Source organism: Diceros bicornis, chromosome 7 (assembly GCF_020826845.1).
Source record: "Diceros bicornis minor isolate mBicDic1 chromosome 7, mDicBic1.mat.cur, whole genome shotgun sequence".
Classification (NCBI taxonomy): domain Eukaryota; kingdom Metazoa; phylum Chordata; class Mammalia; order Perissodactyla; family Rhinocerotidae; genus Diceros; species Diceros bicornis.
Window position 1 is genome coordinate 34,301,392 of NC_080746.1, and position 27,839 is coordinate 34,329,230.

A 27,839-nucleotide genomic window follows, 5' to 3' on the forward strand; every position below is an offset into this window, starting at 1 on the left:
TAATGCCTATTAGATGAAATTGTCATAAGGATTTAATGATGTCACGTGTGAAAATCTTCCAAAAGAAAGCCCTGCCGAATACTTGTTTAACAGTACGATGTTTTGTGCATGAAGTTAGAAATAAATATTTATTGGTCATGTAAATGGAGTGTTCATTTAAATTTATTTCACATAAATTTAAATTTACTGGGTTAAAATATAAAATTGTCTAAATATCAAACCAAAAAGGATTGGTTAAATATCTATCCAGAGAATAGAGTACACTACAGGCATTAATAATATTATTATCATGGAAAGATACCTGTGATATATTGTTAGGGAGTGAAGAACATAAAGCAACATATATGGAATGATCAATTTTTTTTTAATGAAAAATTATTTGAAAAAAAATTGGAAAAATATATCTGAAAGACGTGGTGGGACTATGGGTGAGTTTTATTATCTTTTTTGGCATATCTGTATTTTCTAATATATATACAGTAATGTCTCATTCATATAACAAAATAAAATATTAAAATATTGAATAAAAATAATAGGGATAAAGAAACTGACCTCCTTCAGCTGAACAGATGACCACAATTTGACTAAAAGGTCCATCCCCTTTATTGTTATAAACGCCAACTTTCACTTCAAAGGGAGTAAGAGGAGGGACACTTTCATCTCTATAAATGAATTGTGAAGCCTCAGAGGATGTCACCATTTTTTCCTTCCAGCCACGTGTTCCATTGGGCCTGAAAGCCACGATGTAGCCAAAGCCTTCGCCATTCTGAAACTCTTCAGATACTGGCTAAAGAAGAAAAATGCAATTAATTATCAGCATAATAACTGATTAAGAAAATACACTTCTTCCAATTCTTTAAATTTTTAAAATTATGGATGACTAGAGAAAAGGAGACTCTCAAATCTTAAAATTTCCAATACATTGGAAGCTAACATAGCACAATCAAAACTTGGCAGTCTTTGGGAACTTAAGAGGCTTTAAACATAGATTAAAAATTAAATGATATCAGTTTGTATTTAAGAAAAGTATCAAGAGTATTGAAAACTCTTGAAGTGAAACAAATTTGCTCCAATTAGTCATGTATATGAAACAAAGGTCCTTGGATTCTACACCAGAATTTAACATGTTGGGGAAAACTGTCATATGGTCTGGTGGTCAGGGAAATCTCATCACTGGTAATGTTTTGCAGAGCCCTTTGCACAGAAAATCTAGGAGATATTAATGTAAGACCGTTCTCCTAGTGTTTTTGTCAATTGCTTTGTGCTTTACTAACATATGAAAAAATTGGAGTATAGTATTTGTTCAAGAAACTTCTTATACTATATTGCTTACATTTAAATTTGTTAAATGGGCATCAATTGCAAACTATGGAACAGAGTAATTGTGATTGACTAGTTAGTCAATGGAGCAGTTACCAGCCACTGCCTAGCACAGTGCTTGACACATAGTAGACACCCAATAAATATTTGCTAATTGTTTTTTCTTTTGAGTTTTGATTTGAGGAAAAACTGCATATTGAGTGGAGGAAAGGAGACAAAGCCTATTATATCAAAGTCCTATAGACCGGATGTTTGTATCCTCTCCAAGTTCCTGTGACACAATCCTAACCTGCAATGTGATGCTATTAGGAGATAGGTCTTTGGTAGGTGATTTGGTTATGAGGGCAGAGCTCTCATGAATGAGATTAGTGCCCTTAGAAATCCCAGAAAGCTCTCCCACTCCTCTGCACTTGAGGACAGAGAGAGAAGACGGCCGTCTGTGAAGCAGGAAGCAGGCCCTCACCAGACCCAAATTTGTTGGTGCCTTGATTTTAGATTTCCAGCCTCCAGAATTGTGAGAAATAAATCTCTGTCGTTTATAAGCCACCCAGTCTAGGGTATTTTTGTTATAGCAGCCCGAGTTGGCTAAGATACAAAGCTGATAGGGAAGGCAATTCCATTTAGAGAGATTTGATCTCAGTGAAGGTCAGGTATTGGGAAGTTAATAACTCTGCAGAAATCAAAAACAAGACATAACATTTTATTGAAGAAGAAGGGAGTGGACAGAATAACAGGAGAGAAGATGTGCTCATGGAAAATTTCTTACTGGGAAAAGATTTTTTTCTGTACCTTTTATCATTGTTCTTAGAGATTATTAGGGATTTGTTCAGTTTTCTCCGATAGACATTTCCATTTCTATTCCGTTTCCATAATCTAAAACATAATTCTGTGAGCTACATAGCTATACTTGATGTTAAGGTAATTTAACATCAAAAAAATAAAGTAGCTTCATGGAAAATAAATATACCTCTCACACACCTTATCCCTCCACTGCTTTCCTTTAATGGAAGAAACTTTGGAGATCATATGGTCAGGGAGACATAACTCAAGGTTTGTAATCAAAGTCCCAATTCTATTGCTTACCAGGAAAAGGTTTTAAACTGTGCCTCAATGTCATTATTTGTAAAACAAGGAAAATTATCCCCACTCATAGGATTGTTTTAGGGGATAAATGAGATAACCCAGGCACTGTGTCACAAACTCAGAGGAGGTCAGTTGGTCAATTCCTTCCTTCCCAATGGTTTTAGCCTCCAATTAAGTCAAAGGTGCTACTTAATAGTGAAATAATAAAATATCAAACTAAGCCAAAAACAATCTGAAGTAATTTGTGGGAAGATATGTTTTAATTATTCAAGCTTTATTCTGCAACAGCCTGTATGACAGGAAGGAATACCTGAGACTTGGAGGAAAGTCAACTGTGGCCTGGTATGAAGATGAGAAAGGTTTCTGTCGGCAGTATTCATCTGAGTAATGCATGTCAAGTGTTTCTTAATCTCATTTAAACAGAAATTACTCAATGTCTCTGCTTCAAATACAGATACTAAACGTGTAGCCTTATTTTCTAAGGAATCAACAAGTTCTGACATCTGATCAAAGGCTGTCTTACCTCCCAGGCGATGACTAACTCATGCCTTCTTCCACTTCTTCCACTGACGTTGGTGGGTGCTGTCTTTGGAACTGTGGATAAAAATGGGCCAAGAGCGAGGACAACAAATAGATGTGTAATTTAAGTGTCCTTACATCACAACCCTACTCAGGTTGGGTAAAATCCCGCAATAAACAAATCAAAGTTTGTTTGAAGTTAGAGTGGCCATATTCAATATTAAAACAAAATGTTTGCGACTGATACCCTACTTTTAAATCTGTGTGGGAGAGTTTGATGGATTTTTCACAGTCGCATACTGCATCCCCAAACTAGTCCCCCTGTAAATGTGCTGTGGTAGTAAAGTCTAAATCACAATTAACACTACAGTTAAGGACATCTACTAATGGTTAGCTAAATTTTGTCCTGCAAATTATCTCCACCTTTCTAGTGATGGGGCTCTCTTCTGTGGTCTTAGGGCTTGCAGAGCCCCTGGAAAATCCACAGGTTGCCATTGGCATTACTGCTTTACCAGAATGCCCCGGAAGCTCCAGTTTAAAGAAATCTGAGTAACAGTTCCATGGAGTGAGGACCTATTTAAATAAATAAACATTTAAAAAAACTATCAAGAATGAATCTCTCTGCAAACTGCAAACTATATAGGCAATCAGTGAAACTTTTTCAAATGAATAACTATTAAAAGAATAAATGTGTCAAAGGAATAAATTTCCCCTTCACTGCACCAAACCACAAAATCTGCAGCTGAAAAGGAACATTTTCAAATGAAGAACTGTTAAATGAAGAAAACTATTAAAAGAAATCATTTTCCAGGCCATGAGCCTGCATTAGCAATTTTACACTTCAGCGTTGCCTTTGTATCCCGGCACATAGCTTTTAAACGATGTTGATATACTCATAAACAATAAATTCACTCTTCATATATTACCTACTTAGATGAAAGGCTATTAATTACTGGTAGATAGTCACACAGCATTTTATATACCAGAAAAACTGATGCAGAATTTATATTCTACTAGAAAGGAAAAAAAATTCTCCTTGGACCAGGGAGGTGGGAGAGAAAAGTCTGTGAATATATAATTGGCTCCATTGAAATAAATGAACTTTATTCGCCACAGTCCAAATTTCAGTGTCCTTGGGCACTTTTCTCCATGAACATGAGTTCTTGTCTTGCTCATGTACATGCAGAAGGATATATACAGCACTAGCTACCAATCTTTCTTCTTTCACAGTTACATACATATTAAAGATTATTCATATGTGGAGTTCACTTTAATGAACTCCCTAGAATTATGTGAAATTGGATACCCCTTTGTCTCTCTTGCAAGAAATTACAAGGAATTCAACTGAGAAAAAATGATGGTATTAGAGCAACAACTCTGAATGTGTCCTAATTTATATGAACAGGAGGCAAGTTATTTATTAACTTGAGTTTTTTTATTAGTAGTCATAGTTATTGCTACATATAATGAGCTGTGACATAACAGTGTGCCTTGACACCATGTCTCAAAACCACTGTTATATAGTACTAGCTCAAAATTAATTTTGTTCTGTGGTATGAGTAAGGCACACAGCAAGGCTGGTTTAACTGTATGTGTACAGGGGCAGGGATATAAGGTTCCATATACTCCTCCAGTGACTAATATCAGAGTTCTAAATATTAAGATCATCAAGGCATGATCAAACAGTGGAAGCAAGTTAATTTATTGATATTATGCTATATGGCTTCTCTTAGTACCATTTTTTTTGTTAAAAAAAGTGTACACACACACACATATGCTTCACATTCATCTCTGACAACTAATAGTTAAAGAACATTATGAGTATTATCCACTAGAGCCACCTTCTTCTCTATTACATTGGAATTACTAAGTTTATACCCTAAATTTAGGATTTTGAATCCTCTTCTTTGAGGATACTCTCCCTCTGATCATAGGTTTTGTAGAAACAATAGTCATTGAAGATCCGTTTCTATTTTATTCAGCCCTGAGATATGATCCAAAAAAAGGACGCTTGGAACCTCTAGCTTAGAGTTGGAGAGTAGGCTATAGGCTCTCTAGTGAGCATCTCTTGAAGCCCATTTAAAAGATGAGTAGAATAAAGTACAAGCAACTATTTGAAGTCAAATCTTTCTTCTGAAGCTTTGATAGTGTTGTTTCATAGTCTATTAATGCTTTTATTTTTCAGAAAACGTATTTATATTTTTCAAAAGTTTTAACTTTTTGGGTGAAAAATTTGGTGAAAATTTCCACTTTGAGGAACGAAGAAAGTAAAATAAGACTTTCTATGATTTTATTTGTTTCTATGTGGGTAATTTCCACATTGAATTATCCATAAATTACCCAGATTCTGTAAAATCTCTTTTATTATTTGAAATCAGTTTTGAAGTTTTCTTTTTCCTGCTACTTTCTTTTCGAGAGAAGATAGCTCACACTCAACATAATATAAAGAAATAAGTTCCTCCTTTTCTCACTCTACTTCCAATTTTAATGCATAATAAATAACATAGAAACATTATAGTTCATTGTGTTTTAGTAGTATATGTGAATAAGCACCAACTATTCTTAAATAAAAAAAAGTTTTGCAAATATAATAGTAACTACTAATAGAAAACTTAAGGCTTACAGACATGGAAACAATTCATCCATTGATGGAAGAATAGATAAAGAGAATGTGATATATATATATATAGATATATATATATATATATCACACACACATATACACACACGCACACACACACGCACAATGGAATATTATTCAGTCATAAGAAAGAAGAAAATCCTGCCATTTGTGACAACATGGGTGAACCTTGAAGGCCTTATGCTATGTGAAGTAAGCCAGACAAAGACAAATACTCTATGATCTCACTTATATGTGGAATCTAAAAAAAGGAACTTATAGAAACAGAGAACAGATTGGTCGTCGCCAGAGGTGGAGGATGGGGGTTGGGGGAAATAAGTGAAGATAGTCAAAAGGTACAAATTTCCAGTTAAAGATAAATAAGTTCCGGGGATGTACGGTATGGTATGGTGACTATAGTTAACAATACTGTATTGTATATTTGAAAGCTGCTAAGTAAGTGGATCTTAAATGTTCTCATTACACGGGCTGGCCCAGTGGTGTAGCGGTTAAGTTTGTGTGTTCCACATCCGAGGCCTGGGGTTTGCCGGTTCGGATCCTGGGTGTGGACCTACTCACCGCTCATCAATCCATGCTGAGGTGGCGTCCCACGTAGAAGAACTAGAAAGACCTACAACTAGGGTATACAACTATGTACTGTGGCTTTGGGGAGAAAAAAGAAAAAAGAGGAAGATTGGCAACAGATGTTAGCTCAGGGCCAATCTTCCTCAAAAAAAAAAAAAGAAACAAGGAAAGAAAATAATTAATGCACAGCATTTAGTGCAGTGTTTTTTAAAAAAAATTCTCATTACAAGGAAAAATAATTGTAAATATGTGAGGCGATGGATGTTAACTAAACTTATTGCGGTAATCATTTTGATGTGAAATCATTATGCTGCACACCTTAAACTAATACAATGTTATATGTCAATTATATCTCAACAAAACTGGAAAAACAAACAAAAAAGAAAACTTAAGACTAATAGTTGCAGCTCAAGCATTGTGTTTTGCTGTCAGGATCACAATGTTTGAATTGGATACTCTAATTTTAATTGGCTTAAATTTCCTAATTAGATGCAGATGATTAGTGGAACCATGCTTATTCATTTCCTTTTCAAGTTGGTGACACACAATTATTATCTCTGCAGTCAACACTTCGGAGTGCACTGATTTTAATTATATCCTTTTATTTATAAAACAACATATTCATGATATGTAGAGATTTGACTTAATCTTTCAGAGCCCTTCTGGTATAAAAGTTCTATAATTCTTGTTAGGAGCATAAAATTAATATAATCAAACGTTAATAAATGCTTTCATTGAGTTCAGAGAAATACATATTTGCTTAAAAACCAAATATATTCTCAGTATATTTAATGAAAACCTGATTTAGAATTGAGCAGTTAGACACTTTTTTCCCTCAGTCGGCTACTAACAAATGTCGTGAGTTTATTAGCTTAAAGAATCAAGTTTACATGCATGGTTAGCGAGTTAAACTCTGATTCTTCTGAAGTTCTTTGTGAGCAATGCTCTTTCATGAACAGATAATGTAATTAATACTTTTCCCACAAGCTGCAAATGCCTAGCTGTTTTAATGCCTTATCTGGCATGTTGAAATGTGGTCTATTGTCTCTTTTCACCTTATACATTGGAAATATTGTTGTAAACGTTCAGAGTGACCAAAACATTGTGTACTACTTTAGTTTAAGCATGTGTGAACTTAAGCAGGATCTCAAAGAGCTCTTTCTAAGTGTAATGGTTTGAGCAAAGTCAATCACACTAACGACATTCTTTAATTAGCATTCAACTAAACAAAAGAAGACAGCATGAAATCATTTATCAATCTCTCTTTTTTCCCTGAAAAATTTTCAGTATCTATTACAGTAGATGTTTACATGGCTCACTAAATAATACAGCTTTAGTAGAGACCTAGGAGAAGCCATGTGATTTAGGAGCTTAATGGTAATCCAGCAATGGGTTTGGAAAGAAAGGTACAGAAGAATGGGAAGAAGGAAGGGAGGTTGTTTACACAGTAAAGGTGAGAGTCAAGAAGAAAATTTAAAAAGTATTTTTTTCCAACCTGAATTGAAGTATGTAGCACACAAATATTTCAGTTAACTGGTTATCATTTAAGGTCACTTTATTGAAAGAGTTAAATTTAAAGAATTTCCAAAATAGAAAATCCCAGTGGTGTTTCCTAAAGAGTTCAAATAATGCTCTTATTTCTTTCAATAGCATAGATGAGGTGATGTGCACAAATGTTATGTGTTGTTGTGGAAGCGAGAAAGATCTAGGCTTGAATCCCAGTTCTACCATTCCAGTTGGTTGGTTGAAAATATTTCTTAACCTCTTTGTCCTTCAGGTGCCTCAGGGAGATAGTAATAATACCTAAATTTTAGGGTTATTTTCATAATTATTTATCACAGTGCCTGGAGCTATAATTTATAAATATTACCTAATGTTATTATCTAGCCAGCCTTGCTGGTCTAGTGGGTAAGAATCAGCATCCTTACCACCACGGTCCAGGTTTGTGTCCCCATCAGGGAACCACATCACCATCTGTCAGTTGTCATGCTGTGGTAGCTGCATGCTGCTGTGATGCTGAAAGTTATGCTACCTGCCATTTCAAATCCCAGCAGGGTCACCCATGGTGGACAGGTTTCAGCAGAGCTTCTAGACTAAGGTAGAATAGGGAGAAGGACCTGGCCACTGGAGCACTGTCTGATATAGTGCTAGAAGTTGAGTGCATGGCGCAAAAAGACTGGGCAGGGTTCTGCTCTTCGGTACGCAGGCTTGCTAGGAGTCAGAATCAACTTGAGGGCACTAACAAAATGTTATTATCTACTTAGATTTGAAAAAGAGAAAGTGGTGAAGTCTTCTATGATAAACACTAAAAGTTCAGTATGAGCCTATACACATGTGATCTTGAAATAGACCATCCTTTTGGAAATCTGGATAATATTGATAGTACCATGGGGATTATGCTTTCAGTTTTGGCTCATCTTGTTTTAATTTGGAAATCTGGGCAATATGCTAATTTTGATTTGCAGAAAAGGTTGCTAGGATATTTCAGGAAATATAAAATTTCATTGATTTACAAAACTTCTCATGAATGACAACAGTCAAGAACTCAGGAGGCGCGTGTATACAATAAATGGTGTTTACCTCAACTCACATTCTCTTAACTTATTTATACAGGACCACAAGGAAGTAGAAGCAGAGGATGGGTAAAATAATCTTTGAATGAGATTTGTTGATGCATGTGGCAAAAACAGGACAAGGAAAGGGCAAGAGGAAGAAGGGAGCAGGGGAGGGAGATAATAACTCGGAAGGCATCATCGTTGGTCTGGGGTCTGGGTTAGAGTTCCAACTCTGTCGCTTACTTACTTGGTGACCTTGTGCAAGTTTTTAAAACTCTCTAGTTTTATTTTCTCATCTGTAAAATGGGGATAAACATTCCTTGCTTTAGAGAGTTGATATGAGAATTAAATGATATAATGAAGGGCAAGTGTTTAGCACAAGGCCTGGAATGTGGTTCGTGATTTATGACTGGTATATGGTATTACAGGGACTAGGAAGTTAGGAAAAGTTGAACTTGAGTGTCTCACATTTACTCCTGGGTTGATAACCTCTCATTGTCCATTTATCTTTCATGCTTCAATCTTCTGCTGTTCTTCCAACACTTTCCTATTTATCCGAAAAGAACATGCCTAACAATTAGCCAGGTCTCTTTCAGAAAGGCGCTTGTTAACGTTACCATCTCTGCTTGCAAAGTGCCTCAGAAACTGAAGATCTATTTCTTGTATATATTTTGTAGAAAAGACTTCCTGGACAAAAGTGGTTTCATGATTTAAAAGTACTGTCTGCTATATGAGCCATACTGTTATTTTCTTTTTACCTAATTATTGAGATTTGGTCTTAGAGGTCTGTTGCTTGCCATAATTTTGCCTTCTCTTAATGTTACTGAGAACCATTTCTTTAATAATACCATTAAATTACTCATCGGGTTGAAGAAAGCTATAATGTTCATTTAACAGTATTTTCTTTTAGAATTTCCAAATTATTTCAGCTGAATGCTTTATATTTTCTATGTAATATTTTCTTAGAAACATAGACTAGAGAGACCTTTAAAAACTCCATAGCCTTATGCTTTTTCTCTGCACACATCAGTACCTGACAACTGTAGTTTTCTAACTGCCTCCTAAAAATAATTCTGCCTGAGTCCTATTTGGTCTGGCCTTCAAACCTCATTAAATGCCATTTACAAGGCCAATCCACATATCCTCAGAAAAAACTAATTCAGCCTCATCTTATATTACAATGGTATTTTATTGTGTTCTTTCCATAACGTTTAAACTCAATGGAATTTCTTAAGTAATTATCATGGACAAGAATGGTGAAGATGAAAGTATGAACAAAATGAGATCCTTTCAGAAGGAGGAAGAAGATGTACAACGAAAGAGGCTGTAATAAATGAGTCTTTCCTGGACTTGGGATGAGCCACATGATGCTAAAGCGAGGTTGGCTAAATGAACCATAGAACTGCTAAAAAATAGACCCGTCATAACCCTTTCCCGCTATCCCCTTCAGCCCACGTACATAGGATTTTAGTACGAGGAATGTTTTGGAAGAAGATTGTCAGCTTAATAGACGGATGTGCTGTGGCATCTCCCTCCACCTCCAGATGTCAGTAGAAGAGAAAGGAGTGTCATTTTCCTCTCCAGCTGAGTGAGAAGGGGAGAATACAACTGTTGCAGAGAGTACGGATGCTTACATCTCACATCCTGGCTGGATGCTGTTGAGCTTCAGAATTTGTACGATGGCTCAGGCCCACCCTATGCCACCAGAGCAGCGACTAACATAGTTCTTGACAACACTCTGTATATCTAGAATTTGGCAAGACAGGAACGTGAAATGATTACTGTTGGCCAAGTGGACACTATGGGAGGTAGGCTTGAAAAAGCTTTTTGGGATCACACCAATAAGGCTGCCTGCAGGGGGATGGGAGAGTCTCCAAAGACCCCAGTGCACCCTGCAAGAGAAAGAGAAAGAAGCAGCATGTGCCCAAACGCCATCACACGGAGCACTCAGCACCCACGTGGGAACCACAGATCGTACCACTGAAGTAGTTTTTCCTCTTCTTCTAATCTGCCCTGGGAAGTGCCCAGAGTAGCAGTTGGAAGGTGGGGGAAGGAAGTGGAAAGAAGGAAGAAAAGACAGATCATAGCCCTTGGGTCAAGCCTGTGCTGGAATGGGGGAAGAGAAACACGGAATTGGGAGTGGGATTAAAGTTTTTATTCAAATGAAAATGGAATTTTTTAATACCTGAGAATGAAACTGCCTTAGTACCTAAAAGTGCATTGGATATAGTCGGGGCTAAAGCCAGAGATCAGATGGAGCATATTGGAGAGCAATGGTGGGAGAAAAAGCTACTTTATAATTAAACTCTACAGAGTTCAGTCGGTTAGTAAACCAATTACATGACTAGGATATAGCCCAGAAAGTTCTAAGGCTAGGAAAGATTTTCATCTGATTGTCTACTCAATACTCATATTTATCTGATTGAGCGTTAATCTCTTAAATGCAGAGAAAATATTTTTCCTTGTGTGGCCAGAAATATATGTGTGACATTTTCTATTTCAGAGTCAGAAGAGAATGTCAGGGCAGAGTACAATGTACTAAGCAACAGGAAAGCTGTTTGAACGTGGAGCAAATTTTTTTAAGCATAATCTTTCATTTGACGCTTCTTTTCCTTTGCTCCTTTTGCCTTATCTATGCTATAAGAACCAAAGAAAATGGCTACATGTTGGGACAATATCACAATCCACTTACAGAATGAGACCTGGCTAGCTAAGAAAAGCAGCATGGAAAACCAGACGTGGAGGGGAAGGGTGACTTAGAGGAGAGGTGTGCCCTGTACTGCGCACTGCACTCTGAAAGGTTCTCTTGACTCCCAAACAGCTCAGGTGAGATGAGTGGCAGGGCTTGATGGTATACTCTGCAGCAGAGACTTCTCACTGGGAGAGCATTTTGAGGGAGCCAGATGCAAGGCAAGAGACTGGATGCTCTAAATATATTGATAAACATATGTTTAACCTGAAAATGTTTCCTCAATATGAGAAAAGTAACTTGTGTGTGATTACTATTGTTTAAATTTCCATTTAATAAAGTAATAACTCACTTAATGATAATAATAATAAATGGCTAATATTAAGCATTTACCATGTGCCAGGCACTTTGCTAAGCTATTTACATGCATTGTCTTATTTAATACAATGATCCAAAGGAGTAGGTAGTTGCGTTATCCCCATTTTATAAGTGAGACAATTGACCTTTGAAACAATGTATATATCTTACCTATGTTCACTGCTAGTAAGTGGCAGAGAAGAACATTAATCCAGATCTAACTCCAAAAGTTAAACTCTTAATTCAGATAGAAGGTAGAACCTTCTTTTTTATATAGATAATTTTTATTATTTAATTTTTATAACTCATCATAATTTGAAAAAAAAGAAACTGCAAATATTGACATTTATACCAAGAGCTTTGATAATAACAGAAATTTTATACTACAGAGAAGACCAAATCTTTCTAAATTACAGGTTATATAATTAACTCTATCTTCTCTCCTTTTCATTTATCTTTCAACAATTATTGTTATAAATATGTAACTTACAGAACATTAAAGTTCAATTAAATCAGAGAATTGCTATTGCTGTATTCATTTCTATATATTTTTCAATTTCTACCATAGTGTAGAAATCAAATTCATTTCCTGAAATCTGATTCTCTCTCTCCAGTGTCATCTTTTTAAATGATAGAGAAATAATTTCCATTTTCAAACCCAAATTTATATACTAGTTTGATGATGTAACACATTTTCAAAATTAAACACAGGGATATGTCTATTTCTCTATCTATCTATCTATCTATCTATCTATCTATCTATCTATCATCAACTAAAACTTGTAAGAAAATAAATGGATAAATATAAATGTACATTAAAGTAAAAATATATATTTGTATTACTATTTTGACATCCTAATAATAAGAACTCAGACTGAACCAATTTATCTTTTATTTATTGACTACTAAGAGTGTTTTGATAACTGGAAAATTCAAAACATACCCTTGAGGAAAATTCAAAATATACCCCAGAAGGAATTGCAAAGAAAAATTAACTGTTTTTGGTGTGTGGGAATGGAGGTAAACGCTTTACTAAAACTGCTTTGGGATTTAGAGTATTCTAATAAATAGAAAAATTTTAAAGGGACATAAACCTTTTAACTCAATATCCCAAATGCGAGACCTTTTCTCTTCCAAGAAGCTCCATTGATTTTCAAAGTTTACTTGGTCCATTAGAAGAGCATCATTTTTAAAAACGAGGACATGTGCTTAGAGGCAGAGTGTGTCACTTGAGAGGACGTCTCAGGATATTGGTGTCCCTTTTAATCTGTGCTGCCTGACAAAACAGGCACAAAACTCAACACTTGGTTCAACACAATTAGTGGCTCTAGCTCTCTGTGGTACCAAAGCACAAGAAACGTAAAGTAGGCAGTACAAGCCTTGCTCAACTCGCTTTCAAAAGAGAGTATTTGATGCATTTTTTATGCTACTTCTCTTCTCTTCCATAAGATTTTAATGGACTAAATTATGTTATGTGTATAGAACTCATGATAAAATGGAGAGACAGGCACTATATATTTGAAGTAGCTGCAGAAATAGATGAGAGAGAAGTCTTTTAAAATGCATCATCTGAATACAATTTAGCCTGAAAAGTAGAAGTGTTTTTGCTAAAATGCTTTTTAATAGCACAAGGAGATTTATACTATAAAAAGTCTAAAAGGATTATTCATCCCAAACGGATTATTTCTTTTCAAAATGAATATTTATAGAGAGCCTCTGAATTAGGCAGTAATCTTTGCCTTTGTTTAAACACAATTAACAATATGCAAAATAAGGCAAGGCTTTTTAGAAAATATGTGAGCATGAGTACTATTATTGGCAGTCATTTCAATATCTGCACAGTGAGTATATAAATTGAGGAACGACTAACCTGTTATGCTCTTAATTAATGAACACCTGTACACAATGAAAGCATGGCTGATTTTATGAATGCATGAAAATCCAACTAGGCAATTAATGTTCAATTTAAAATTCTAAATATCGAAAAAGTAGCAAAAAAAACAACTCATATTAGGCAAATCACAAAAGAAGAAAAGTTGGATGTTCTGTGAATGAATCTTTTCCAACATATTTGGGCTACTTTATCTTCTATTTTCTTGGTTGCTTATTTGTTATACGGAACAAATTTGAACATTTTTTATATGATTATTCACACTTAATGCAATAAGTTGACCATTTGGGATTCTTTTTTTTCTTTCTTTTTTTTTTTTTTTTTTAAAGGACCAGACCTGGTGTGTTTTAGAGAAAGAATCAACTCTCTTGATAGTTTATTTTGATTGTTATAAACTTTGTTCAATTTGTAAGAAGTCACAAAGCACGTTTTTTGGTCCAATTCTACAACTGGAATACAAAACAGACACTGTTAATTCTCTGTCTTCTATGTACACATATTTCTGACCTAGGTCCTGATACGGGTATGGGCATATAAAGGAAAGAAAAGAAATATTCCCTTTCAACAAAGACATACGAGTACCAGTACCAGACACTGTTCTAGGTGCTGAAGATAGAACAGTGAACAAACAAGACAAAATCCTCATTCTCAGTGCACTTATATTCTAAAGATTATTGAGATTCATATGTTATCATTGAGTGTAAAGACACAAAAATTCTTTTTTTCCCCTCCCTGTATCTGCCATCTCCCCCCACATTTTTCTATTGTTTTCTGATTGTTCTCATTGACATTATTGACATTTGTGTTTGCCTAAGCTAGTACCTTACTAGATACATTTTTATATGCAATTTTATAAGAACATAAAAGATAAATCTCAATAAGATTTTGTCCAAGGTAATCAAGGCTAAAAAAATTTCTTTATATTGCTTGTTCTGGGTGATAGGCAAGATATCTTAAAATTTGTTTTTAAATAAACCTGTTAATTTCCCTTATGTAGTCATTAGAAACATTTTATCAGAGAAACATCACTCTAAAAGACTAGAATACTGCTGTATTTTCTAAATCAGGAAGCACATGGGTATTTATTTTACACATAGATTCAAGAAGGCAGTCGATCCAGGAAAGACTATGTTTGTCTTTGCCAAGTGTAATTTATACCGGGTTAGATGGTGAAGGGCAACATAAAGAGTTCTAAGGAAGTACACTGTAATTAAAGGTAACTGTTATCACCGGAGAAAAAGAGAGTGACCCAATCTATTCTGAATTTTATGGACTTGCTATATTGAATGAGCATGTAATTAGAAGAAAAAGTTAACTATTTCAATTTCATGATAACTTGAAGATGGGTGCAAGGGTTGGGAGGAAATTGAAGCATCTAAACACTTGTATTTGTGGAAACAAGGAGAAAAAAGATCCGAAAACAAATAAAGTAAAAGAATTATTTTCAAGGAAATGATTTTACGATGTCTAGTAAATGAATCAGGAAAAATTATACTAAAGCACGCAATCATATTTAGTTCAACTTGCTTTCGAAGTGATTAGAGGCATACCAAATAGCATTCTGATTCTCCAAATTCTTACCTGCTTCATTTGTGCGGATCATTCGAGATGGGGTGCTTGGATCTCCAGTCCCAATTCGATTGGTGGCCACCACTCTAAATTCATATTCCACCCAAGGGTTCAGGTCCACTGCCATGGCTGACTCCATGTCCCCTGTTATGATTTCTGGAACTATGGAAAGGAAGGAGATTTCACATCATTAGGAGGACTGGAAAATGATTACGAATGGCAATCAAGGCTAACATAGGCACTGATAGAACCAGCAGGCTGATGCATACTTCCCTGTAATACATGGTCATCGCATCACCTGTGGTCTCACTAGTAAAATGAAAAGCAATCTTTAAGGAAGTAAGCATTTGCACATGTCAAAGTTTGTTGTAGTTAGAATCCTTTCTTCTCATCTTTATACGTTAATTGCCGTAACATAACTTGCCATTATCTACACTAAAAATCATGTTGTCAACCCTTCTGCCCCACATAAGAGCCCAACTAATGCTGTAATTTAAGCAGCTATTTCTTCCAAAATTTCTAGGAAAGTTTCTTGAGCAGTTTGGCTCTCCAAGTTCTGGCAAACAAGCCTAGCCACTCGGCAGTTCCAAACAGCAGATTAAGAATACATCTCTCTAATTTAAAAACTGCCGTTTGTGGTTTCTAAGCGGAAGCTCTGAACTCCCCATGGAGTGACTTTTGTATTACATTTAGATTTTATTAAAGCATAAAATTTTCAATAAAATTACCACATAGTGAAATATTTTTTGCATAGCATATATGCTCTATTTGGGACTGCTGCCTAGGAAATATTTCTGGAAGGATATTTGTTACAGGGAAGAAAATGGAGAAAGAGGAAAACTTGCCTTATGATGTGCAAAGATACTCTGAATTTATACCAGTCCTGGATTTCTTTAAGCATGGTGGGGCAGTGGGAGGCTCTTAATTTGGTGACTAGGTGCAGTTTTACTATGGCAAGGTGGGATTAAATGTATCTTGGATTTTCCAAAAAAATCTCTTTCGAAAAGTATCAAGAGAATGTTACCAAATACCCAGCTCTGTGAAAGGTGAATGATCAGAGCACAGGCATGTGGGCTGCCTAACATATCTCACAGCACTGCAGAGCTGTGATTTTTTTAAGGAGAGTAATGAAGATCTGGAAAAAAGTCTGTCCTCTCTTCTGCACTAGCCAGTGAGCAATATCCTTGGAGTCTAGGAGGTAGGGGAAAAAAGGCCACTGTTCAGTCCATGGCTTGGTGAAATGCAGAGCTAAGCCTGCCAAATACAAAGGTGGGAAAAAAAGATCCCTAGACACTCAGCTCTCCCTAAGCCCCAACCTACACTGTGTTACCAATACATGCCTTGAGTCCTCCAGGCTTTACTTCATTGTTTCATTTACTTGTGTTTATGTCAGTCACCTCAAGCAACTCCATACTTGTAGGTCATCCTTCATCCCCTTTATTCTGATCCCCATTGAATTCTGCACATTTCCTTTTCTGCCCCAGTTCTTAGCTCTCCCTAGTCCTTGAAAGTCTTCTACTGTGATCTTTGGAAATCATAATCTATCATTAGCAAAATCCCCTATTTGCTCATTCTTCTTTCTGAATATTCTTCTAACTTTTTACTCTAATGGAAACCTGAAGCCCCTGTGAGAAAACTTTACCCCTCTCAAGGGGTGCCCTCTTAAGATATTGTAGAGAAGAGGAACCAATCCGTCTCAGTTGTGTCTCTTTTTCTCCCTGCAAAATTGTCTCTAATGGATTCTTTTTCTATTATCGTACAAGCATGTAGGTATTCTTCCCACCAAAAACAAAACAAACTCAAAATTTCCTTTCCATCTAGACTTCATCCAGTTTCGTGTTTCTTTTACGGCAAAACTTCTTGAGGGTTGTTATACTATTACTTGATGTCTCCAATTATTTTCCTTCTGTTCTCTCTTGAATCCACTCCAATCAGGCTCTTACCTCCAGCATTCTGTCATAACTGCTCCTGTCCAAGATCACCAGTGGTCTCTATCACTAAACCTTATGGTCAGGCCTCTGTTCCTCATCTTACTTGACCATCCTTTGACACAGATGATCGTTCTCTTCTCTTTGAAATACTTTTCAAAATATAATTTCTGTTTCTCTCCACCTGACTATGCCTTATCGGTCTCCATTGCTGGTTTGTTTTCATCTTCCAGATGCACCCTCATTCTACTAATTTCCATTTTCTCACTCCATGGTAATCTTATCCAGTCTCATGGTTTTAAATACCCTCTATATGCTGATGACTCCAATATATTCAGCCACGAACCCCTTGCCTAGGCTCCAGACTCATATGTACACTGGCTTATTATATTTTTCCTTTTGGATAGGGTCCTCAACCTTACATTTCCCAACCTCCCTAATGTACTTCTACAGTATTCCTTATTAAGTGAATGACAGTTCCATTCTTACAGATGTTGTAGCAATAAATCTTGGGGTCATCAGAGATTCCTTTCTTTCTCTTTTGTCTTACTCCAACCTATAAGCAAATTATGACATGTCTGTTGATTTTTCCACCTCTCTTTGTAACAAATTTCTTAAAAGAGTTATCTATATTAACTTTTCTCCCATTTTCTCTTGAACCCATTCTTGTCAGACTTTATTCCCTACCATTTTGCTAAAACTGCTATTGTCAAATCACCAATGACCTCCATGTTGCTAAAATCAATGATCAAGTCTCAGTCCTCATCTTACTTGACATTTCAGCAGCTTTTGACATAGTTGATTACTCTCTTTTCCTCCATAGATTTTATTCTTTTGTCTTCCATGATATCACATTGTCTTGGTTTTCCTTTCAACTAAATGTTTGCTTCCTCTCTGTGTGCGTTGGCTGGTTCCTCTTCTTCACAACTTTTTACTATTGGGTGCCCTAGGGCTCGATTTTCATGTTTTTCTTTGCTTTATACTTATATCCTTGCAGGTGACATGCAATCTTGTGGTTTTAAATGCAATTTACATGCCAATAATTTCCTAATTTATCTCTTTATCCTAAATCTCTGTCTTAAACTTCAGACTCGTGTATCCAATTGCCTACTTATCTCCATTTGTATGTCTAATGTATGTATTAAACTATCTCCTAAATTGAACTCCTCTTCCACCCCTACCCCAAATCTGTTCCAACCACATAGGCTTCTCCATGTGAATTGAAAGTAACTCACTCCATCCTTGAGTTGGTCAGGTCAAAAATCTTGTAGTCATCCTTGAATTATTTTTCTCTTACTCTCCTCACATCCAGTTTTTCAGGAAACGTATGGGCTCTATCTTCCAAATATTTCTGAATTCTGACCATTTTTACCACCTCCACTTCTGTCATCCTGAAGCACCACCTCTCAATTATAATAGCTTCCTAACTAGTTTATGTGACTCTCCCATATGCTATTTTCAACATAGTTTGAGTAAATATATTAAAAGATAAGACTTAGAATATCAATCCTTCAATGTCTCTTCACTTCTCTCAGGAAGAAAGCCCAAGTCCTACATGACTTTGTCCTGCCAATCTCTCCAAATTCATCTTATACCATTTTCCCTAAAGCTCACTCTGCTCCTGCCTCACTGGTCTTCTAATGTTCTTGCATATAATGCTTCTAATGCCTTTGCATTGTTGCTCCTTATACCTGGGCTGCTTTCCGCTCCTTACTGGCACAGCTAAATCCACACCTCCTTCAAATGTTCACTCAAATGTACCTTCTCAATGAAGCTCATCCTGACTATTTTATTTAAAATTGCAACGTGTCTGCTATGGACTGAACTGTGTCCCCCGTCTTCCCAAATTCATATGCTGAAGCCCTAACTCCGAGTGTGATTGTATTTGAAGATGGGGCCTCTAAGGAAGTAATTAAGGTTAAATGAGGCTCTGATCTGATAGGATTAGTGTCCTTATAAGAAGGGACACCAGAGACCTCGCTTCCTCTCTTTCTGCCATTATAAGGACATAGGGAGAAGGCTGCTATCTGCAAGTCAGGAGAGTTCTCACCAGGAACAGAATTGAATTGGCTGGCAACTAGCTCTTGGAATTGCCAGCCTCCAGAACTGTGAGAAAATATGGTTCTGCTTTTTAAGCTACCAAGTTTATGGTATTTTGTTATGACAGCTTGAGCAGACTAATACACTGCCCCTACCATAGTACTTCTGACCCTTCTTATAATATAATATGTCTTTATTTTTTTATTCATTAACTTCCAAGGTACTATATAATTTACCTATTTATTATGTTCTTTCTTTATTGTTTGTCCTCATTCATGAGAATGCAGTCTTCACAAGGGTAGGGATTTTTGGTTTTGCTTTGTTCACTCATGTATCCCAGGTGCCTAGAACACTACCTGGAAGGTGCTTGATAAATTTTTAATGAATGAATGAAAAGGGAGTTTAAACTGCCAGGTGTGATCAAAATTGGCATAATTTCTGTTTTGATCTTGATGTATTTCAGGCTTTATGTTAAAAAACAAAATTAGTATCAAATATAAAAATATACTTCCTCCCAGGCTACATATATCTATATCTTCTTAGCCATAATTATTAGTTTTAAAGACTCTTTTCTCCACCCCACATCCTCTCCACCATCCTTAATTCTAATCCTTCTTTTTTTTTTTTGTGAAGAAGATCAGCCCTGAGCTAACATCTGTGCTAATCCTCCTCTTTTTTTTTTTGCTGAGGAAGACCAGCTCTGAGCTAACATCCATCACCAATCCCCATCCTTTTTCTCCCCAAAGCCCCAGTAGATAGTTGTATGTCATAGTTGCACATCCTTCTAGTTGCTGTATGTGGGACGCAGCCTCAGCATGGCCAGGGAAGAGGTGCATTGGTGCGTGCCCAGGATCCGAACCCGGGCCACCAGTAGTGGAGCGCACGCACTTAACCGCTAAGCCATGGGGCCGGCCCCTAATCCTTCTTTAAAAAGGGGAAAAAAAACAAAAAACAAAACAGGTTTAGAAATTCTAAATTCATTGCTAGTTGTAAGGGCTATAAAATAATTGTAAAAGGCATGAGTCAAAGGTATTAATATTTTTGGTGAAATAACATGTAATATGAAATAAATTAGAAACAAACTTTTTTATAAAATTAGGATTTAGATTTCAAATGCAATATTGTGGAGATTAACGATAATGGAGAATGTATACCAAAGTAACTATTTTTAAAGCCTTGCAGGTATCTTTTTATAAAGATATTCTTTCTGAAGCTAAAGGGGACAGGTTGGTTCCAAAGAAAACATGCTGCTTCAGAGAGGACACACAGCAACTAAAGACAGTGGAGGACTTCATATCAATTCAGGGAGAGAAACTTGTTAAAATGCCTTTCCTAGTAAAAGAATTGCATCTAAGAATTTAATTAAATAATTAAAAGTAAACTACGCAAATAAGCCTGACTAGTCGACAAATTTAATCAACCAATCAATCAATGGAAAACATATCCACAGATAAAAGACATGTCCACTGATAGAAGAATAGTTAAGAAACACATTTGAATTAAGTAAACAATGCCCAATCAATTCAATGATTATAGGTGATTTGGTATTCCTAGGCAGACACAGCAAGAAACTAGGTCCGCTAATACTGCTCAATAATATGAAGAAGAAAGTCAGATTTCCAAATCAAACGCAGTTTGTATGAACCGAAAATGGGTCTGCAAGTGAAATTATCTGTTCCTATGGTTGTTTTCCTACTTTCTTCAAAATGAATAAATTAGTACCATTCACAGTGACCTGATTTGAGCCTGATGTTTGTGTTGGCAATATTGACAAGTTAATTCCAGTTGTGCTCAGCTAGAAGGTCCATGTGGAACTCATAACTTCATTTGTCAAAAATGAGGAACTCACTGCTCTTTGTATTCATGTTGGTGTATAAAGGAATCTTAAGTGCTTTCTAAATACTAGCTTATGAGTTGTATTACCTTTCCCAGAAATTTCAAACTCCAGACACATCTATTTTTTTCTAATAGATATTTCTGCATTAGAGCCAGTCTTTACTGAAATTGATGTAGATGAAGGAGCAAAAGGTCTGGGCTGTCACACTAAGGATAAGATGGGAGCACTGGAGTGGAGGTTATAAGAATTTGTGTCCTTTCCAGAATTATCTACTGGACTTAGAAATTCCCACAATGTCTTGGGTCTGTAGAGATGTCACAGGGTTAAAATGGAGCCAGGAACGAGGCTAATACCTACAATTATATATATTACAAAATAAATATGTAGACATGTATAGTATACTGCAATGACAATCGAACTGAATTCTATAATTAATATAGGAAGCTAATATCAAGAAAAACCTGAATTATAGTTTACATGCAGAAGAATATATTTCCTCTCCCCTAAATTGTAAATTTGTACAGGAAAAAAAAGTTTCTGCTCAAATTTATTTTATTTAAGCAACAAAATGGACCACTCTACTCCTGCAACATACTGCTTAATTGCATTTTATGGTTATTGCACTCAGATATTTTAATGGTTTTATATTTCACTTCTAAACAGGTAAATTGATTTTATATTTAAATAGAAAATAAAACAAAATCACAAATCCCTACTTGGTAAGGAAAACTGCTTCCGAAGATTACATTTTATAGACATTGCACACTTTTCAAATACCAGCATGTTAAACAAGTATCCAATAACGATCAAGTGAGTGTAATTTCACATATCCCTGCAGACAGCTACATTTGGAGAGTAGGGGCAGTTTAGTTATAACTTGAAAAGAAAACCATCAGAGAAGAAAATGATTTATAAAATAATGCAACTATAATGCAAACATCATAGAAGTAGGTATTAAAATGCAGCATTGCTTTAAATAATGTAATTTTATGTTAGATTTTCTTTTTATAAATAAAACAGATGTGTGACTCTAAAGGGGCAGCACAAGGAACTGGAGTAATGAAACAGTTCTTTCTCTGATTGTCTTGGTGGTTGCTTGAATCTACACAAGAAAATTTCATAGAATTTTATAAAGAAAAATTGCATATAAAAACTGGTAAAATCTGAATATGATCTGTAGTTTAGTTAATAGTATTGTACCAATGTCAGTTTTCTGATTTGATAATTGTACTATTGTTATGTAAAATGTTTATCACTGGGGGAAGCTGAGGGATGGGTTCACAGGAAATCTTTGTCCTATTTTTGCTACGTCTATGTGAGTCTAAAGTTATTTCAATAAACAAACAAATATAAATGATGTGGTCCCTCCTCAGGAATTGAAAAGAGAAGAAAGCAAGGTAGCTTTATAAAAAGAAGCAAACAATGGTTAACTTTATAATAAATAGCAAAGTTTCCAGAATCCAAGCTGATCCTACTGAGAGTGTTAGCAAAGATACCTCCTGACGTAGGAAGCTGCTCTGTTTGTATCTGATGTTGCCTTAGAGCCGTTTACCTGTTTTCACTGTTTGCCAGCCCAGGGAGAATGGGCTGCGAGCCTGCAGGTTGTAGGAGGAGACTGGGCTGTGGTTGTCAGCTGCTGGACTCCAGGAGAGCGTAGCTGTGCTGTCGGTGATCTCTTCAACGATCACTATCCCTGGTGGGCCCGGGGGACCTATAGGCAGAAGGGAATGGATAAAGTGAAGCACAAGCCACGATGAGGAGCCATGAGAAATTGTATTTCTAATAAGGATCCAATCAAACTATGTAATTGTCCAATGAAATACATATTTAGTAAAAAAAAATTGACAGTAAAGAGTGATGAGATGCAAGCTGGTTTCCATGATTTCTGAGGGTAACAACTATAGATTTAATTTTTTTCTAACACTTTTTGCTTGGAGGCAACTACCAATTAGCATTATATTTTATAGGAAAAGAAAAAATATTTAGAAACAAACACAAGAATATGAATGTCACTATCAACTACGGCTGTTGAAATCAATCACAGCTTACAGAGGCAGCAACAGAGAGTGATAGGCAATGCTGTCAGGAACAAGAATGATCCCATCATTACTAAAAAGCTATAGATGTATTGGCCTAATTTTCATGTTTGGGAAACCTGCAATGTACAAATACTGTGATGTGACTGTCAAGTACTTAAACTCTAACAGAGGAGATATGAAAGGCTCTGAAATAATGATAGTTCAGACCAAGAAAGGGTATATACTAGAAGTGAGGCATGAAAAAATTTTGTGGGGAGTTAAAAGGATGATGTGATTAGATTATTACTATTATTAATAGTGGTCAGGGTGGGAGGGTGGTGAATCAGAGACTATTTCTCTTTTGATCACGAAAAATTGGTATAGAATAGTGATGATCAATCTATAGCATGTAGACTCTAGCTTCAAGAAACAACTATGATCTGATATGAGGAGAAATATACCTTTGTATATTACTTCTAAAATAGTGATTTCTAATAACATTTAAAAATATGTAGAGTGTTTATATTTTAGTGGCTAAAAAGCAATGTCAGTTTTCTTATTAACATTCTTTTATTCCCTAATATGGACAATTCAAGATGCAAAGATGCTATTATTTTCAATGAAAAAATCCCATCTTTATTATTGTAAGTTATTTTCTGAGTTAGTCCTTATGTAGCAAGTTACTCTCTGAACTTGGTCTGAGCAGTAAGGGCTGACCTAGACTGTAAGAAGCTAAGACATGGTGGAGTGTCGAAGAGATAGAGACAGTTAGTAAAGACCTCAGGGTACAGAATTTAAACAAGGAAGAGATAATGAGATGGAGATAGAATTAAAAACCCTCTCCAGGCAAATGGCATTTTTATGAAATGAGAAATGAGCACTGTTATCAAGACTGAGAAGAACCAGTAGCAGATAGCAGAGAGCAAAGATATAGAAGACAGGGACTATTCCATCAGGAGGGTGACAAAAGATTGAGACTGTGGGCAAAAGTGTAGATGATAAGCATGAGAAGAAGTGGCAGCTTTTTCTCTCAGAGAAATGAAGGAAGAAACAATGATTAGAGAGAGAAAGCTTTTGAGAAGGCAAGAAGGGATGTTGAGAGAGCTCATTTGGTAAGATTCTCATTTTTTCACTTTCACAAACAAGAAAAAAAACCTACAAAAAGTAAAGGTGATTGGGTGAGAATGGGACTGAGCTAGAGCAGAATGGTAAAGGTCTGGAATAAGCACATGATAAAAGAGGAAAGATATGAAGAAGAGTGAAATATAAATGTTTTGGAATAGTATTGGAGTTCAAGTGTGGTTCAATGGCACCATTTTGAAGTGGAACTGACCAACTCAGCAAGATTAAGATAGAAAACCAGGACCAGGGCCAGAGAAAGTAGTTAATTGAATCCCTTCAGATTTAGGAGTTTGTAAATTTGGTATGGCTTATTATCAAAGATGCCAGTGGTATGAATGACCATAGTGTCAAGATGGACTAGGGAGTCAAGTGAAGCAGAAAGGTGCTGACAGACTAGAATAAGAGAAAGGAGTCAAGGAAACCAGATTATTATGAGGGGAAGATACAAGAATAAGAACTTGCTTTGTGAGGAGAAAATTGCAGAATTTGTGATTTAAGTGTAGGATACTTTTGAGTGAGAATTTGCTTGTATCCATCTGGAGTGAAGTGGAGAATATGAATTTTAGGGTTGACAAGGTCAAAGACTTAAGGAAGAATATGTTTGATGTGTCACCAATGTGAATGTTCAAAGCAGTAAAATAGTGGCTAAGGATGAGGTGAGGAAAATAAATGAGATTCAGGTGTTGAAGAAGATATCTAGCAAGTTGTTAGACTTTGGTGACAGGGATATGGAGGAGCAACTATAATGATGATAATATAACAATGATAAGAATATTAACTGTAATAATAATACTAATAGCTACCATATCCTCACTGTACTGTATTAAGGACTGTATTAAGTATTTTGCAAACATTAAGCTGTTCATTTGTTTCTATGTCACTGTGAGGTGGGCATTATTATCCTTGTTTCATAGAGGATGTAATGGAATCTCAAAGAGATTTAGTCAATAAATAATAAGCAAAATTACTTAGTTAATAACCATATTATATGTTAGGTGCTATGCTAGGCAGTGGGTATCAGAGAGTCCATTCTAATGAGGAGAAGTTATTTGCCCAAGTCACTCTGCTAGTGAACAGCACAGCTGAGATTTCAATTCAGAGCTAATTGTTAACCCTGATTTGTCTAAGGAAGCAAGGCGTATACAGATCCTTCCTCCTTTCAATGTTAATGTAGGGAGTAGTTTCAATTGAAGGAAGGAAAGAAAGAGAAAAAGTACGCATTAGGGAAAGCCACATTTAAATTATGTGGTAGAGATAGAGATGGCATTTGAAAAAAGAGTTTAGAACTTTGTGTAGCCTGTGTATGATGGCCACCAACCCTCCCCTTCCTCCCTGGACATGCAGGCCATTCCCTCACCGAAAGGTGGAGCCTATTCTTTCACTTTCTTGAATCTGGGCTGGCCTGTGGCTATTTCACCTAAAAGACAATGGTAGAAGTGACACAGCATGACTTTTGAGGAGAGGTCATAGAAGCATTGCAGCTTCATCCCAGATTTCCTGGAATTCTTATGGGAAAATCCAGCTGCCTAGTTAGAAATCTGATTAAACTGAGGCTGCCATTCTGTGAGGAAGTCCAAGCTAGCCATTTGGAGAGGCTAGTGGAGAGAGGGAGATCCAAGCTGCCCCCGGCTATTCCAGGCATCCCAGCCCAGGCACCGGACACGTGAGTGATGAAGCCTTCAAGTGACTCCAGCTTCAGCCACTAAGGGACTCGTGTGCACGAGAGATCCCAAGTAAGAGCCTGGCTGTGCCTGTCAGCTGCCAAAACCATGAGAGCAAATACTACATTGATATTTTAAGTAACTAAGTTTTGGGGCAGCAATGAATAATCGGGACAGACTTCAAAATAGTTTGGTTTGACAGTTTGTTCATAGATAAGGAGTTTGTCAGGAGCATCTTCAAGATGCTATGAAAAAAAGACTTGAAATGTAGCTAATGTATTCAAATAGGAATAATTATCAACATATTCATTTTTTTAAGCTCTTTTATTTTATTTCATTTATTCTCTTCCATTTCATCCATTCTATTTATTCACCTCTTCAAAAAGCATTTATTAACAACCATGTGTGACGTGTGATAGAAGATTTTGTGGAAAATAACTGTTAACTTGAATAAAATAATTTGCTTTTCTGAGTATTAAAGCTCTATGAAAATGTTTAAGTTAGTTCTCTTAAAGAAAGGTAAATTTCTTTCAATAATAGGTAATAATTACTCTAAATAATTTTTTAAAACTTCAGCTGGAACAGAAAATGGAATTTACAACATAATTAATAAATCCCCAAGTATTTTTCTCTATGTGTGGCTATTTTCCCAATTATGGTCCTTAGCAAAATAATCAGTGACAGTGAACAAGATTTATCCACCCAGGATACTGATTGTGGCTGTGCAATTACTTATAATTACAAACCATTGTAAATAACTAATTGTCTAATAATTATGTAATGCGTAAATCACAAAATCTTATGATAAAATATTAGGCAGCCATTAAACTGCCTAATATTTAAGACTATTTAATGATATGGGAAATGTTCACAATATAAGTGAAAAAAGTAGAATGCAACATTTTATGTAAATATGAATGTCTAAATAGTAATTTGCCAAATATGTAAAGGAAAAGACTGGAAAGAAATGCATTAAAGTATACATGGTGGTTATTGCTTGGAGGTGAGGATGTGGATGATTTAAATTTTATTCTTTATTCTTGTTTGGATTTTCCAATTCTGTACAATAAGCTTGTATTACTTCTACAATTATTTTAAAAGTTCATTAATTTAAAGAAAGCCTCCATATTGTCATATGCCTGTACTATTGTGAGTATACCCTATTTAACTAAATGTTTACTGAATGCAATTCAGTATTGTGTTATTAGTGCAATTAGTATGTGTGAAGCACTGTGCCGAGTGTGGGAGACGGGGGCGAGAAAGGTTTATAGGAGGGTAAGATAGGGTCCAGTCCCAGATGTGTTCAAGTCCAGTGGCAAAGACAGATCTTTTACAAAAAAATAAATGCCAGGCAGTGATAATGTTATGTTCAAGCGCTTTGAGAGTACATTTTACATCTCATTATAGCACTTATTACATTGAGTATAATTATTTTTCTATAATTTCCACTAGTTTGAATATTCAACATGGTACTTGGCATATATTAGGCCCTCAATAAATATTGGTAGAAGAAGAGATGGAAGGAAGAAGGGAGGATAAAAAAAAGGAAGAAGAAAGAAAAGGAAGGACATAAGTTATGTTTTGAGTTTGGAATGTTGTGTAACAATTAACAAGTAAAAGACTGTTTTAAAATAAAGTAATTATCATATAAGACAAAGATCCAATATGATAGCCTCTTTTTTGTTAAATAAAGTATATTTGAGCCAACAGTTTTTTTCAGTCAAGTTTAGTGTGGGGTGGTAATAAAAATGAGAGAATAGCTCTATGAATGAAGACAATAAACCCTTTCATATGATTTAATAATAGGGCTCATTCTTATTAGAAACTTAGAGTATTAAAGCCTATGGATAGATACTTTTTCAGATCCCTGTAAATCTGAAAGATTTTTACGAATATACTATCGTAAAACTCTTCTGAAAAATCAGTGATGTGATTTACCTTTTAAGACAGATTAAATACAATTTTCAACCATAATAAAAGTGAAAATGAGATTTACGGTTATTATATTAGTATTGGTTTATTGATGCTCTATTTATGGAGAAAAT

General features: G+C 35.7%; 1 protein-coding gene across 4 annotated transcripts in view; it reads right to left on the reverse strand.

The window, feature by feature from the left end:
* Positions 1 to 27,839, reverse strand: part of CNTN5 (contactin 5) — an 812,742-nt gene that overhangs the window by 45,484 nt on the left and 739,419 nt on the right. For all 4 annotated transcript variants that reach the window (XM_058545360.1, XM_058545362.1, XM_058545361.1 and 1 more), the window contains 4 exons: positions 22,546 to 22,704; positions 15,201 to 15,350; positions 2,927 to 2,997; positions 553 to 787 (listed from right to left, as the gene is read on the reverse strand). In XM_058545360.1, coding sequence (XP_058401343.1) covers positions 553 to 787; positions 2,927 to 2,997; positions 15,201 to 15,350; positions 22,546 to 22,704 — 615 coding nt within the window. The remainder of the gene's footprint in view (positions 1 to 552; positions 788 to 2,926; positions 2,998 to 15,200; positions 15,351 to 22,545; positions 22,705 to 27,839) is intronic.